At 50.1% G+C, this 15,250-nt stretch overlaps 1 protein-coding gene across 1 annotated transcript in view; it reads left to right on the forward strand.

Moving 5' to 3' along the window:
* Positions 1 to 2,754: 2,754 nt before the first annotated feature.
* Positions 2,755 to 15,250, forward strand: part of ACAN (aggrecan) — a 23,782-nt gene continuing 11,286 nt past the window's right edge. Inside the window, exons 1-9 of the mRNA XM_010841016.1 lie at positions 2,755 to 2,824; positions 5,096 to 5,479; positions 6,796 to 6,970; positions 8,271 to 8,398; positions 8,679 to 8,972; positions 10,234 to 10,638; positions 12,855 to 13,029; positions 13,818 to 13,945; positions 15,018 to 15,243. Of these exons, the coding sequence (XP_010839318.1) occupies positions 2,755 to 2,824; positions 5,096 to 5,479; positions 6,796 to 6,970; positions 8,271 to 8,398; positions 8,679 to 8,972; positions 10,234 to 10,638; positions 12,855 to 13,029; positions 13,818 to 13,945; positions 15,018 to 15,243 (1,985 nt within the window). The remainder of the gene's footprint in view (positions 2,825 to 5,095; positions 5,480 to 6,795; positions 6,971 to 8,270; positions 8,399 to 8,678; positions 8,973 to 10,233; positions 10,639 to 12,854; positions 13,030 to 13,817; positions 13,946 to 15,017; positions 15,244 to 15,250) is intronic.

Raw genomic sequence — 15,250 nt, forward strand, 5'->3', positions numbered from 1 at the left:
CTGAGCCCCCAGCAGCACCCACACAGACAACCCTTTCATCCCTCAGGTGCCTGCTGTACGTGGAATGAATGAAGGATAGCTGTGGAAAGATCACTCAAATGACAAGCTAAGGGACTTCCTGGTGGTCCATTGGCTAAGACTCCACAATCCCAGTGCAGGGGGCCTGGGTTCAATCCCTGGTCGGGGAACTAGATCGCACATGCCACAAATAAAGATCCTGTATGCTGCAACTGAGACCCAGCACAGCCAAATTAAAAATATATCAGTTCAGTTCAGTTCAATCACTCGTGTCCGACTCTTTGCGACCCCATGAACTTCAGCACGCCAGGCCTCCCTGTCCATCACCAACTCCCAGAGTTTACCCAAACGCATGTCCACTATATATATATATATATACATCTAAAAAGAAAAAAAAACTTTTTTAAAAGAATGACAGACTAGGGTCACCCACGAGGGTCCCCAGAGTCCTGGCCCTACCCACTCCCTTCCCCACATTCTAGGGGTGGGAACCTCAGAGCCTCTCATCCTCAAATCCATCCAGCCACAGCTGATGGTGACTGAGCCAACAGAGACTCCTACTGGGTCATCAGACGCTGACAGAGTCCAGGTCAGGGGCGCTGGCTGCAGCCTCAGTTGGGCATTGCACTCAGCCTGTGAAAGCTCCCTTCCTGTCTTTAGGGCACGTGTCCTGGGGTGCAAGTCACAAGTGTCCGCAGTGTGACTACATACTCTCTAGCCAGCAGTGCCCTGGCCACGTTTTAGAACATTCTAGGGAGCTTTTAAAATGTCTGAGGACCAAGCTGAAGCCCAGGTGATGTCAGTGTGTAGCCAATTTGAGAACCATCCCTCTGGTTGATCTCTTGTAAATTCAGATGGGTCTTCTTGAGGCCTGAGTACTCTGGCCCGCTCAGAGTCAGGGTTCCAGTTACGCAGGGGGTTCCCTTTACGTTTTGCCATCACAGATCAGTATACTTTCCGGGACAGTTTTCCAACAGATGACAGTAAGGAAAGTTTGTTTTCTCTAATTCATATGAAGTCATTGTTTGGGCCAACAGGGGTTGCTTCAAGGGTCCTGGGCTGTCATTTCTCTCATGGTGCTAGTGATAAAGAACTCGCCTGCTAATGCAGGAGATGTAAGAGAGGCAGGTTCAAGCCCTTGGTTAAGAAGAGCCCCGGGGGAGAGAATGGCAACACACAGTATTCTTGCCTGGAGAACCCCATGGACAGAGGAGCCTGGCAGGCTACAGTCCATAGGGTCACAGGGTCAGACGTGACTGAATCGACTTAGCACATATCCCACAGAGCAATCTGGGTGAGCATCCTTCCCCTGACTTGAATGAGACCCCTGAATTGTGCCCCAAATCTTGGTACATTCTCTGTCCAAAAACACACAGGTTCCTGAATTTGGAGTTGATGGCAAGTTCAGAGTTTATCAAGGAGACAGGGTAACTCGGGTCACTTTTCTGGGCCTGGGGAACTGTGTTAGGCAGGGTTCTCCAGAGAAACAGAACTATTTGGTTGTGCATATACATATAGAAAGAGATTTATTCTAAGGAATTGGCTCACATGATTGTGAAGGGTTTTGGCAAGCTAACAAACTGGCTTAGATGGTAAAGAATCTGCCTGCAATGTAGGAAACCCAGGTTCAGTCCCTGGGTCGGGAAGATCCCCTGGAGGAAGAAATGGCAACCCATTCCAGTATCCTCACCTGGAGAATTCCATGGACAGAGGAGCCTGGTGGACTACAGAGCATAAGGTTGCAAAGAGTTGGACACAACTCAGTGACTAACACTTTCACTTGGCAAGCTAGAGAGCCAGGAGAGCCAGGGTATGAAGCCTTGAAACCAAGAAGAAGCAATGTTTCTGTTTAAGTCTGAAGGCAGTTTGGTGAGCATCAGGCAAAAGACATTATCTCTTTTTAGGGAAGGTTCAGCCATTTGGGGCAAAAATGTGGGCCTTCAATTGATTAGGTGAGGCCCACCCCCATTGGCAGAGCAATCTGCTCCACTTAGTCTGCCAATTTAAATGTTCATCTCTTCCCAAGACACCCTCACAGACACACCCAGAATAATAGTTGACCAAATATTTGAGCACCTCATGGATCAGGCAAATTGACACATAAAATCAACCATCACAGGGATCCTTTAGGATGAGACTTTACTGGTTAGAAGATGAGAGGTTCCCTAGAAAACGCAGGAGGAGATAAATTTAATTACAGCCTCACACTGGTAATTAAACTGAGGAATCCATGAAGGTTTTGTGAGGACAGGATTCTTGGAGAAGATATCGCTCAGATCACAATGCAGCCTCCTTATAGGTTTTTTTTTTTTTTTTCCAATAAAACCTCATTTTTCTTTGCACATAGGTGAGATAAACAGTAGATCAGCTGAGGATATTTTATAATCCTTAATGTGTGTGTGTGTTTATACACTAAGTCGCTCATTCGTGTCCAACTCTTTATAGCCTTTTAGATAAATATCTGTTGTTTTATTTAATCACAAAAGTTATACATGCTTATCATAGACACTTTATAAAACATGAAAAAAAATCCAAAGTGCAAAATAAAATTATCCATAAAGCCATTGTTCAAGTATAATCATTATCACTTTTTTAAAATTAGCCTCCTTCTCTTGATGTGATTTCAGATCCATGGATGAGGACTTTATCACACTTGTCATGTGACACGTGACCCTCCACCTCACCGTATCTGAACCTCTGAATGACATCTCTGTTCCCCTCTCTTCCAGGTGAACTATGACCACTTTACTCTTGGTGTTTGTGACTCTGAGGGTCATCACAGCAGCCATCTCAGTAGAAGTTTCAGGTGAGGACATCCCCATGTGTCTCATTTACCCGGCAGGCACTGAGGACTGGACTCGGGGGTTGGAGACCAAGCCTGGCACTGATAGTCCTGGTGCTTGATCTGGGCCATCACTTTAGAGGCCCCCCTCTCTGACTCTCCCACAGCCCCAACATTCCCTAAAAGTAAGGAATTGTAGGGCCAGTGATATGTGTCCACCCTGCTCTATTCTCCCTCTGGGTACCCAGGACGCCCAGAATTCCCTGTCCAGCTGGACCCAAGTCATTTCCAGGGCTGCATGGTTTGCTCCTCTGGGTCCATCCTTCCATGAAAGGACCACCCACCATCACCAATCTGAGCCACCAGAAGGCCAGTGGGAGAGGTGAAGGGGTGGCTGTTCGGGTGTGGACAGAGCTGGGTTGTGAGGGCCTGGATAAATACAGACCCTTCACAGTGCAGAGCTGTGAGGGAAGAAAAGGGGTCCTGATTCCCTCTCCTCCAGCGTGGCCACCACATTCCAATGCAAAACTCTAAGGGATCTAAGAATTCTAAATTTGAATCTGGTTTTTCATTTTGAAAGGTATCATTATCAAATAAGAAGATAGAACAATTTTAAAAATAATTTATTGGTCTATTGGCTTGATGTATAGCTTTTAAATATTTAGACATATGATCCATGAGTCTCCACTTGTACTCTTTCCCTGAGACCCTTGAATACCCAGCTGGCTATACCCTGGGGTGATTTGCCCACACAGGCCAACCATTTCATGAGGGTTGGTTGAGAGCTTTAAAAACTGCAGAGCTGGGTGCTGCTGTCACTTCCAGTTGTCCCTGGAGAACCGTGTGTGCGTGATCAGTCAGTGCAGTATTGTCTGACTCTTTGTGACCCCATGGACTGTAGCCCACCAGGTTCCTCTGTCCATAGGATTCTCTAGGCAAGAATACTGGAGTGGATTGCCACACACGCCTTCAGAGGATCTTCCTGACCCAGGGACTGAACCTGAGTCTCTTATGTCTCCTGCATCGGCAGGTGGGTTCTTTACCACTAGTGCCACCTGGGAGGAACCTGCCCTGGAGAGCTACCACCACTAAAACCATGCTGTGTCCTGTGCTAGGGCGGAGCCTCAGAGGGATATTTCTGTGAAGGGCCTGTTAGTGACCCCCCAGGATATCAAAAGGTTAGGGCTGGACCCCAAACATTCCTGGCTCCCTCTTTCTTGCCTTGCTATGTATCTGCCACTCACAAATATCTGAAACATTTTTATGGTCAACCTGCAGGCTCTCCTGGAAAAAAAAGTTCAATAAGTGTATGACTGTTCATAAAAGTGCTGTTTTTTCAAAGGCTCTTTCTTTCCAATACCAGGAAGATTTTTGACTTCTAACAGAATTTGCAAACTCTCTGCATCTTCCCTATCAATACCATCTAGGTTTGTTGTTGTTGTTGTTTTTTTAATGGAGTCTAACCATATCCCAACCCACCCTAGGCTGACTCTTTGCAGACTTAAACGTCTGATCTTCTCTGATGCCTCTCCAACTAGGCCCCTGAGCCCCCAACAACAGAACAGAATGACTAGTCCTCCTGCAAGGTCAGGATGGAGCCCAAAGCAGACCTCCTTAAGTGTTTGATATTTTTATATCTTAGCTTTACAAGTTGTATAAATTTTTTCTTCCCCATAGTAATTTTTTCTTGATGTTGTTCAGTCACTAAGTCATGTCCGACTCTTTGCTACCCTATGGACTGCAGCATGCCAGGCTTCTCTGTTCTTCACTATCTACCAGAGTTTGCTCAGACTCATGTCCATTGAGTTGGTGATGCCATCCAACCATCTCAACCTCTGTCATCCCCTTCTCCTCCTGCCTTCAGTCTTTCCCAGCATCAGGGTCTTTTCCAGTGAGTCAGCTCTTCACATCAGGTGGCCAAAGTATTGGAGCTTCTCCCCCAAAGTAACTTTTTACCAATTTTTGAGTCAAGCTGTCACTCCAGAAAGATGGGTTCTGTTTATCCCATGGCTTGGCATCACCTAGGGTACCCCAGTTTGAGAAACAAAGAGGTACACCTGTGAATTTCCCAATGGCCTCCTCTGCAATCCTTTCTGGCTCCATAGTTCCCATCTTGAGGCACAGAGACCAGGGGGTCTTGAGGAAGCTGCTCTGGAAAGGGAATTCCATATGACACAGGAGGCTTCCCCAGCACCAGCACAGACATTGTCATTTCCAGAAGGACTGACAGAGAGGCTGGGTGGTCCTCTCTGGGCACTAACGGCTCTGTCTCCCGCCCCATGTCTCCCTGCACAGAACCTGACAACTCGCTGAGTGTCAGCATCCCTGAACCGTCCCCGCTGCGGGTCCTCCTGGGGAGCTCCCTCACCATCCCCTGCTACTTCATCGACCCCATGCACCCCGTGACCACCGCCCCCTCCACCGCCCCCCTTGCCCCAAGAATCAAGTGGAGCCGCATTTCCAAGGAGAAGGAGGTGGTGCTGCTGGTGGCCACTGAAGGGCGGGTGCGGGTCAACAGCGCCTACCAAGACAAGGTCACGCTGCCCAACTACCCCGCCATCCCCAGCGACGCCACCCTGGAAATCCAGAACATGCGCTCCAATGACTCCGGGATCTATCGCTGCGAGGTGATGCATGGCATCGAGGACAGCCAGGCCACCCTAGAGGTCGTGGTAAAAGGTGAGAGCCTGACCGGGGGGACCCTGCTTCACCTACAGAAAGAACCAGAATGCCATCCTCACTGGTGGGCACCCAGGCTGGCTGGCTTGCAAACCCCAGCTCCTCCTCCTGCCAGTTTGCACCTCAGTTGAGTTACTTAACTTCAGTTGCTTCCTCTGTAACACGAAGCTAGTAACATCACTCTCACCAGACTCTGAGTGAATTAAATACTCCGTGGCCACAGTCACATGTAATGAATGACAATCTGTGCTTCCCAACAATCCTGTGATTCGATTGCTTTGTGATCATCCCCATTTTACAGACAAGCAAACTGAGGTTAAGTGACTTGCCTGAAGTTTCCCAGGAAGGGAGCCAGAGCATCTCCTGACTCTCCACCCAGATGTCTTTTCCTTCCTCCACCTCCAGTTCCAGAAGCCAAAGAAAGGGATGAGGACTTTCTGGTCCCCTGCCCTCAATGGACTAAGGAATATGCTTGTGTTCTTGGTAGGCTTCAGGACTTCAGTCAGCACCATGTTTTTCCTGTTGGGTTGTTGTTCATTTGCTCAGTTCTGTCCAACTCTTCCCAACCCCATGGACTGCAGCATGCCAGGCTTAGAGAAGCCTTCACTATCTCCTGGAGTTTGCTCAAACTCGTGTCCATTGAGTTGATGATGCCATCCAGCCATCTCATCCTCTGTTTCCCCCTTCTCCTCCTGTCTTCAATCTTTCCCAGCATCAGTGGCTTTTCCAGTGAGTTGACTTTTCACATCAGGTGGCCAGAGTATCAAAGCTTCAGCTCCAGCATCAGTCCTTCCAATGAATATTCAGGGTTGATTTCCTTTAGGATTGACTGGTTTAATCTCCTTTCTGTCCAAGGGATTCTCAAGAGTCTTCTCCACCCCTACAATTCGAAAGCATTGATTCTTTGGTGCTCAGCACTCTCTGAAAGGCAGTCTGCTCCTACCTATGCCTTAAACAAGACTCTCACTGGGATGGCCCTGGGTTGAGGGGGCATCTTTCTGCAAAGCAAATATGGGGTCCTGGAATGACATGAAAAATTATGAGGAAGGCAGATTTTGATCCAAATCAAATAACCTGATTATCAGAATTATCACAGGTTTCCAAAAAGATGCCTTATAAGGTAATGAGCTCCCTGTTAATAGAAATGTTCTAGCAAAGGCAGAAGCACCCCATGCAGATATGGAGCTGGGATTCACCCATCAGCTGGAGGCCCAGCCCAGATGTCTCTATGCCCCCTTGACTCTCCCTGATTCTATAAGGGCCTGGATGAGGGGAGGCTGCACTGACCTGCCGTCTCGCTCTCCTTTGTCTTGCAGGCATCGTGTTCCATTACAGAGCCATCTCCACGCGCTATACCCTGGACTTTGACAGGGCGCAGCGGGCCTGCCTGCAGAACAGCGCCATCATCGCCACGCCCGAGCAGCTGCAGGCCGCCTATGAGGACGGCTTCCACCAGTGCGACGCCGGCTGGCTGGCCGATCAGACTGTGAGGTGAGCCCCGGGGCCACCATCGGAGTGGAGTGGGAGACGGACTGGAACGCCGACCAGCACTGAGCTGGTGCCAGCCTGATGACACCAAGGCCAGCCTGGGCTGGGGCTAGACAGATGCCTTGGCCAGTTCGAGGTCAGGTCCCAAATCCTTGGTCCTCTGTCCTGTGGTGGATGAGTGATCACTAGCAGCATAGCTCTACGTGAGCATTTTCTCCATGCAAATTATACATCATTATTCTTCCTACTCATTTTTCCCTTTACATCTTTTTTAAATTTTGGTGTTTACATATTTTTGTGAACCACTTTCTATTCTGTTTTTAATAGGGCAAGACACATGTAAATTAAGCTTTTTGGTTCATTTTCCCCTGAGCACAGCTGCTAAGGAATGGGTGGGTTGCCCAGCAAGACAGACAGAGCCTTAGAGGGCAATCATGTGAGCAAGCCTGTAAAAGCAAGATGAGACAATTCATTCGAGGTGGATCAAAGCTCCAAATGCAAAAGCCAGAACCACAAAGCCACAAGAAGAAAACAAAGGGAAATAGCTCTGTAATCTTGGGATAGGCAAAAGATCTCAGGATAAAAAAAGCCATTAACCATTAAAAAAAAAAAAAAAAAGGCAAGGTGATTCAACAGCCTAGCATAGTGCAAGAGACCACACCTCAGATACAAGAGGTACTTATATACCTCAAACCCCAGTTTTGATACTTAGAGGCTGTGTGACCTTGAACAAGTTGCTTAACATCTCTGGCCCCCACTTTCTTATAGTTTAGAGTGGTTATAGCACCTTCCTTCTTAGGTTGATGTGAGACTCCAATGATACAGAGCAAAGTTCAGCAAACTATGGCTTATGGGTCAAGTCCAACCCACTCCTTGATTCTGTAAACAAAGTTTTATGGGAACACAGCCCCGCTTGTTATTTTGTCTGTGGTTGCTTCGTTTGCACTAGGATGGCAAGGTTGAGTGGTGGGTCACAGTGGAGACCCTCTGGCCTGCAAGACCTGAAACATTTACTGTCCATCCTTTTACAGAAAAGGTTTGCAAGCCCCTGATAGAACATGTTTGGTACCAATAAATATTTAGTAGAAGGCGCCTCTTTCTGTCACCAATAGTGATGAAAACCTCCATCTCAATAAAGCTGGGAAAAATCTGTAGAAACAAGTAGCCCACAGATCTCAGCAGATCCCAGCAAACACATCAGTAAGTCACCGCTTCCTCCCACAAGGGAGGAGGGTACAAGGACACAGGTCACCGGGCCCCTCCGTCCCCCGAGTGTCACATCCCTGCCTTGGGTTCCCGGTAGGTATCCCATCCACACGCCGAGGGAAGGTTGCTATGGAGACAAGGACGAGTTTCCCGGCGTGAGAACCTACGGCATCCGGGACACCAACGAAACCTATGACGTGTACTGCTTCGCGGAGGAGATGGAGGGTGAGGCAGCCCCGCCCTCCCACGAGCCTCTACCCAGCCCCTTCTTCCTGCCGACTCCCGGGGTCACGCGGGCCTCCTCTTGGGCAGGGCGCTAATCCAGGATACCATACCCTACCTCGATATCCCTCCCAAATCCCCATCCTATCCCTGAAATACAGATACGTGGGACCAGGGCTTTCCCCAGTTAAAGACCAAACTCAGAGGAACCTGGGGATCTCCCTGGGGACTCAGGGCAGACGTGGGAAGGAGTTCCTTACCCTCCTGGCTGTGTCTTTTGCAGGCGAGGTCTTCTATGCAACATCCCCGGAGAAGTTCACCTTCCAAGAGGCAGCCAACGAGTGCCGGCGGCTGGGCGCCCGGCTGGCCACCACGGGCCAACTCTACCTGGCCTGGCAGGGTGGCATGGACATGTGCAGCGCCGGCTGGCTGGCTGACCGCAGCGTGCGATACCCCATCTCCAAGGCCCGGCCTAACTGCGGGGGCAACCTCCTGGGAGTGAGGACCGTCTACCTGCACGCCAACCAGACGGGCTACCCTGACCCTTCATCCCGCTATGACGCCATCTGCTACACAGGTGGGTTTGGGCTGGAGGCATTTCGGTGGGGAGCATGCCACCGAAATGGGGACCCAGAGGATGAAATCTTAGAATGGGGAGTTGGGTTTTACCTCCTTCAAGGGTCCACTGGGTACCTGAACCCCATGTCTTGGCACCCCCTATTTTCATGGATTCCTCGGGAAGCTAGAATCACTGCAGCCTGCAGTGTACCCAGTCCTATCTCATCAGCCCAGAACTGGGGGGAAACATGATATTCAGAGACTGTTTTCTCAAGTTTGAATCACGTCTCTGCCACTCACTCCTGGACAGCTGTGACAAAGTCAAGGCCCTGGAGCGTCACTTTCCTTATCTGTCTAATGGGAAGATGTGGGGGCCTGACTTGAGACTGTGCGCCACAGGAGGGCGCTGTGATCCACCCTTTTTTAAATTTTAAAAGTATTTTTTAATTGAAGGATAATTGCTCTACAGAATTGAGTTGCTTTCTGTCAAACAATCAGCCATAGGTATACACATGTCCCCTCCCTCTTGAGCCTCCCTCCCACCTTCCTCTCTGCAGTTACCCTTTTTAATTGAATTCACTTCAAAATGAGGGCCATAGTGTTACTTAAGAGTGGGAAAAAGGTTTTGACAAGGACTTTATTGTGAACATTTAGACTAAAACTTTTTTAAAAGTGTATCCTGTATTTTACACTGTCTAGGGTTATTTGTGCAAAAATAATTAGAATTACCCCCAAAAGCTTCTCTTCACTTTTCAATATTCCCACCACCCTTTTTGCAGTTGTAGCATCCTCATGAATGCTCTCTTTATTCATTACTAAGTGGCTCATTTGTTCATGACTGAGGCAGGCAGTTCTCTCACTTTCATCAATTTCATGAGCTCCTGCATCTTTGGGAAGATTTTTTCGTTTCTCTTTCTAATTGATTTACATTGTCCCATTGGCTAGTTCTAACATCAGAGGCTCAGCAGGTGCTCACAAGATAGGTAAGGAAGCAACTGGCTGGCATTACTCAGGAAGGGATATTGGAATAAGATGGTTTTAATAAACAGTGAGCTGATTGGTCAAGGTCTTGTGCTATGGTGACTGCATATTCTTGCAATCTAGGGAACTCCTATAATAAATACTCAAGCCATTGAGGTCTCCAGCAATGGACCCAGCCAGGTGCCTGGCACACAGTAGGTGCTTTCTTTTCTTAGCAGAGGAGGGGAGCATCTGATATTCATCTCCATCAGGCCAGCCCCAGGCCAAGCACTAATGCCTGTCTCTGCCCCCTGCCCCAGGTGAAGACTTTGTGGACATCCCAGAAAGCTTTTTCGGGGTGGGCGGTGAGGAGGACATCACCATCCAGACAGTGACCTGGCCTGACGTGGAGCTGCCCCTGCCCCGAAATATCACCGAGGGTGAAGCCCGAGGCAGCGTGATCCTCACGGCAAAGCCCGACTTTGAAGTCTCCCCCACCGCCCCGGAACCCGAGGAGCCTTTCACGTTTGTCCCTGAAGTAAGGGCCACTGCATTCCCCGAAGTAGAGAACAGGACTGAAGAGGCCACCCGGCCCTGGGCCTTTCCCAGAGAGTCCACCCCCGGCCTGGGAGCCCCCACGGCCTTCACCAGCGAGGACCTCGTCGTGCAGGTGACCTTAGCCCCAGGTGCGGCTGAGGTCCCTGGGCAGCCACGACTGCCAGGGGGTAAGTGTCCGCTGCTCAAGGGGCTGCATCCAGGGCTGGGGAAAGGGCTTGGTCTGGGGTCTTCTGTGTGCAGTGCAGGAAGTGCTCAGTCATTCCGTCATGTCCGACTCCTTGCGACCCCACAGACTGTGCCCGCCAGGCTCCTCTGTCCGTGGAATTCTCCAGGCAAGGATCCTGGAGTGGGTTGCCATTTCCCTTCTCCGGGGGATCTTCCCAATCTAGGGAATCGAACCTGCGTCTCCTGCACTGGCAGGCAGATTCTTTACCACTGAGCCACCTGGGTGGAGGTTCTTCTGTACTTTCAGCTTCACCTGGGATGTGAGACAAGTGTCCCTCCCCTCAGACTCAGCTCTCCTCACTTGTGAAACAAGAAACAAAGGGGATGGGCCACACCACTGGTGCTCACGCTCTTTTATGGGTGTGCGGCTCTTTGTCACAAAGCATTTCCTTCAAATGAAGTCAGAGGTAAAAACCAAAGAATGTATCAACAGGCAGAGGTGAAGGGCAAAGGAAAACCGGGGCTCTTCTGCCCATGGGCCCTCCTTGCCCCAACAGGCACTTCTGCAGAATAGAGCTGCTGAACTCGGCTGCAATAGGTACCCTCAGGGCTTCTCACAACACTGGCCCTCCAGAACAGAGGTCTGCAGACTGTGGTCCATGGACCAAACCTAGCTGTAGCCCATGTTCAGTTCTTCTGTGGCCCATGAACTGAGAATTAAAAAGCTTTTTAAGTAGTTGAGGGGAAAAGTCCAAAGAAAATAACATTTTGTGATGTATTGTGAAAATTATATAAAATTCAAATTTTAATGTCCACAAATAAAGTTTGACTGGAACAAAGTCACACCCATTTGGTAACATGTTGTCTGTAGCCATTTAGGGCCGTTTAGGGCTATCAGGGTGGGATCAAGTAGATGTACAAAACCCATTTAGCCCACAAAGTCTGAAATGTGTTCTATCAGGCTTTTTCCAGAAAATGTTTGCCACCTCGGTTCTGGGATGGTGTTGTTTCAGGTGCTCAATAAATGTCTGGATGGGGACTTCCCTGGCAGTCCAGTGGTTAAGACTCTGCACTTCCAATGAATGAAGCGTGGCTTCAATCCCTGGTCAGGGAACTAAGATCCCACATGCCAGGTGCCAAAAAATAAATAAATATTTGAATAATTGGGATGTCACATCACATGGAACTTGGCTGTTTCCAAAACTCGAGTCCATGAATAGGAAAGACGTACTGGGGTGGCCTTCAGCAGGACCTTGGTAGTGTCTCCACTGGGGGTGGGGCAGATGGCCACCACCATCCACCTTCACTCCCATGATGCACCAAGTGAGATGTCAGCCTGAATCACGCAGGTAAATACAGTATGTTGAGAAGGAAGAATTGCTTAGAAGTTTGAGGGTAAGGCCAACAATAACTGTGTCCCAGGTTGGCTCAGGGCTGGAGAGACCCTCACTCCCTCCACGTGGCTGCCACCCATAAAGGTGCCAATGGAGAGGTGAGCATCTAACACAGGACAGGATAAGAATGTAGGGGAGACTCAGATTAGGAATCCATCTACAACTGGATGTAAACTGACCAGACACCCAGGGAAGTATCAAAAACCAATGTGTGTCCAGTTAAATGCAACAGGGGAGGCAGAGTGAGTGGGGGTTCATGCACAGGCTGTGCCCTGTGCTCATGCCCCGACATATACCCAGTGCACCAGCACAAACTCTTGCAGCTATTTTCAGGAGGACCACCTACCCCCTGAACCCGGGACTTTGGGCCAAGTGGAAGAAAGGCAGTGGTTTGATAGATTTGTTTGATGTTTTTCTTTGTCCTTCTCTGTGTTTTCCAAATGCTCTGCAGTGATCACTTATTCTTTTTATACTAAGAGCGAGTGCCTTTGTTTTCAAGAGTCTGGGGACAAATGAGCAGCCTTGGAGTGAGGAAGCCAGAATGAAGGGTTGGGGACACCCATGGCAGAAGGTTCCGAGAAGGCTTTCTCGGGAAGGTGAATTTCAGGAGCAGTTTGAACGAGCAGAGATACCAACTTGACAAGGAATCAGATGGGGAATAGAAAAGGAAGGAGGGGATGAAAAGAGGTCATTCCTCAAGGAGCCAGGGCTCCTTCCACACCTGCAAAGCCTTGAGAACCAGGTACCACGGACGTTGGCATTGTGGCCCTTGGTCCATGCCCTGATCCTGTCCTGTCTCACCTCTGCCTCTCCTCCCCACCCAGGAGTCGTGTTCCACTACCGCCCGGGCTCCTCCCGCTACTCGCTGACCTTTGAGGAGGCCAAGCAGGCCTGCCTGCGCACCGGGGCCATCATCGCCTCGCCCGAGCAGCTCCAGGCCGCCTATGAAGCAGGCTACGAGCAGTGTGACGCCGGCTGGCTGCAGGACCAGACAGTCAGGTGACAGACGAGCTGGGCTCCCCTGCCAGTCCAAACCCCACCGTGCGAGGTCAGGCTTGGGGAGACTGAGCCTGCGGCACCCACCACACTATGTGCTCTGTTAATTAGTGGCTCCTGGCTGACCCCTTAATTTCTCCCCCAGAACCAAAACGTATTCCGAGAGGGCGGGAATGGGTCCCAGGAGACATTAACTCCTTGGTCATATCTCCTCAAAAAACATATTGAGAGCTCCTTGTCAAGCCCCCCAGTCCTCACCAGCCTGACCCTTCCATGCCATGGGCTTTCTTCTGAAGCCAGGAATCCCTCAGTGGCCCCCAGGCGGCCCCATCCCCAGCTGCACAGGGAACATGTTGCATGAGAGATTCCTTCCTGTTTTTTTGTTTTTGGTTTTTTTTGGCTGCACTGGGTCTTCACTGCTGCTTGTGGACCTCCTCTAGTTGTGGCAAGTAGGGGCTACTCTGTAGTTACCGTGGCAGTCTTCTCACTGTGGTGGCTTCTCTCATTGCGTAGCATGGGCTTCAGGGTGTGTGGCTTCAGTGGTTGCAGTGCATGGGCTCAGTAATTGTGCCTCATGGGCTTAGTTGCCCCACAGCATGTGGGATCTTCCCAGACCAGGGATTGAACCCGTGTCCCCTGCATTGGCAGGCAGATTCTTAACCACTGGCACACCAGGGAAGTCCTCCTTCCTGGTTTGAACCCTTCAGGAGACCTGCCGGCCTCACCCTGGGGCCCCGCATCCCCAGTTTTCTAGAACAAGCTCTCACCCGCCCCTCCCACCTCCCCTGCAGATACCCCATTGTGAGCCCGCGGACCCCCTGTGTGGGTGACAAGGACAGCAGCCCGGGGGTCCGGACCTACGGCGTGCGGCCACCATCAGAAACCTACGATGTCTACTGCTACGTGGACAGACTCGAGGGTACAGGCCCTGTTCTCACATTTCGGGCTGAGGAAGGGTGAGGGGACTGATGCGGAGATGCAGAGGAGGGGGAATCCACCTAGTCCCGTTCTCACCTGAGCAGGCAGCCAGGAAAGGATCCTATTTAAGAAAGAAGGCCTTCCCAGTCCCTCTCTCAGGTCAGGCCCCTTGTCTGCCTCTAAGATGATTCATGTGGATTCCCCAGCATTGCAAGGAACCATTGGTTTCTTGAAAAAGCAGTAAGTTCTATAGATAAATGAATTAATTTACTTGTACCAGAAAATGTTATATGCACCTTCTGCCTCATTGAGAGTCTCAATGCCCATGAACAAATCAAAGACTCTGAGAAGTCCTGCATTAAAAAAAAAAAAAAAACCAACCTCTTCAACTCTGCTTAACCAAGCATCATCCAAGCTTAATGAAACATAGACCCTTTCTTTGGTCTTATTTCTTATCATTTCAATTAAAATCACCAAATTACTGTCCCACTGAATGCAATCTTGGAAATGCTGACATTCTGGGGAGATTTCAACACTGTCACTCACTTGTTTGGGGACCTGGGCAAGTTACTTAACCACTCTAGGCCTCAGTTTCCTCATCTATAAAATGGAGCTGATTTATACTTATATCAGAGACTTCACTAAATATTAAATGAGATGTGCATGAAAAGTGCCTGGTATAAGCAGGTATTCAATAAATGTGAAATTCCTCCCCCCAGATCAGACACAGACCCCAGTATTGTTCTGGGTGTTGGGACTCCAACCCCTAAGAGTGGCCACAGGCCCCGCTCCCTGAGTTCACAGGATGCGGATGGGGCCACAGGTCCATAGCATTCAGTGCTCCATGATTAAGTGCTGAGGCTTAGGGGAGCACGGGATGCCCAGGAGTGCCTCTCTTAGACAGAAGAGGGGGTGCCTACATGTGACTGGAGAATCCAGAGAGAAAGAAGGGAAGTTGTTCTCATGGAGAGTGACTACCTTGTCTTAGTGCAGCTGCCCTGCCCCTGGGTGAGCAGCAGCTGCTCTGGCCGTGGGCACAGAGGCTCACACCTGCCACCTGCCTCTACCCCCAGGGGAGGTGTTCTTCGCCACACGCCTGGAGCAGTTCACCTTCTGGGAAGCCCAGGAGTTCTGTGAATCCCAAAACGCCACTCTGGCCACCACAGGCCAGCTCTACGCTGCCTGGAGCCGTGGTCTGGACAAGTGCTACGCCGGCTGGCTGGCTGACGGCAGCCTCCGCTACCCCATCGTCACCCCAAGGCCCGCCTGTGGCGGGGACAAACCGGGCGTGAGAACCGTCTACCTC

The sequence above is a fragment of the Bison bison genome, unplaced genomic scaffold (assembly GCF_000754665.1).
Source record: "Bison bison bison isolate TAMUID 2011002044 unplaced genomic scaffold, Bison_UMD1.0 scf7180017864155, whole genome shotgun sequence".
NCBI lineage: Eukaryota > Metazoa > Chordata > Mammalia > Artiodactyla > Bovidae > Bison > Bison bison.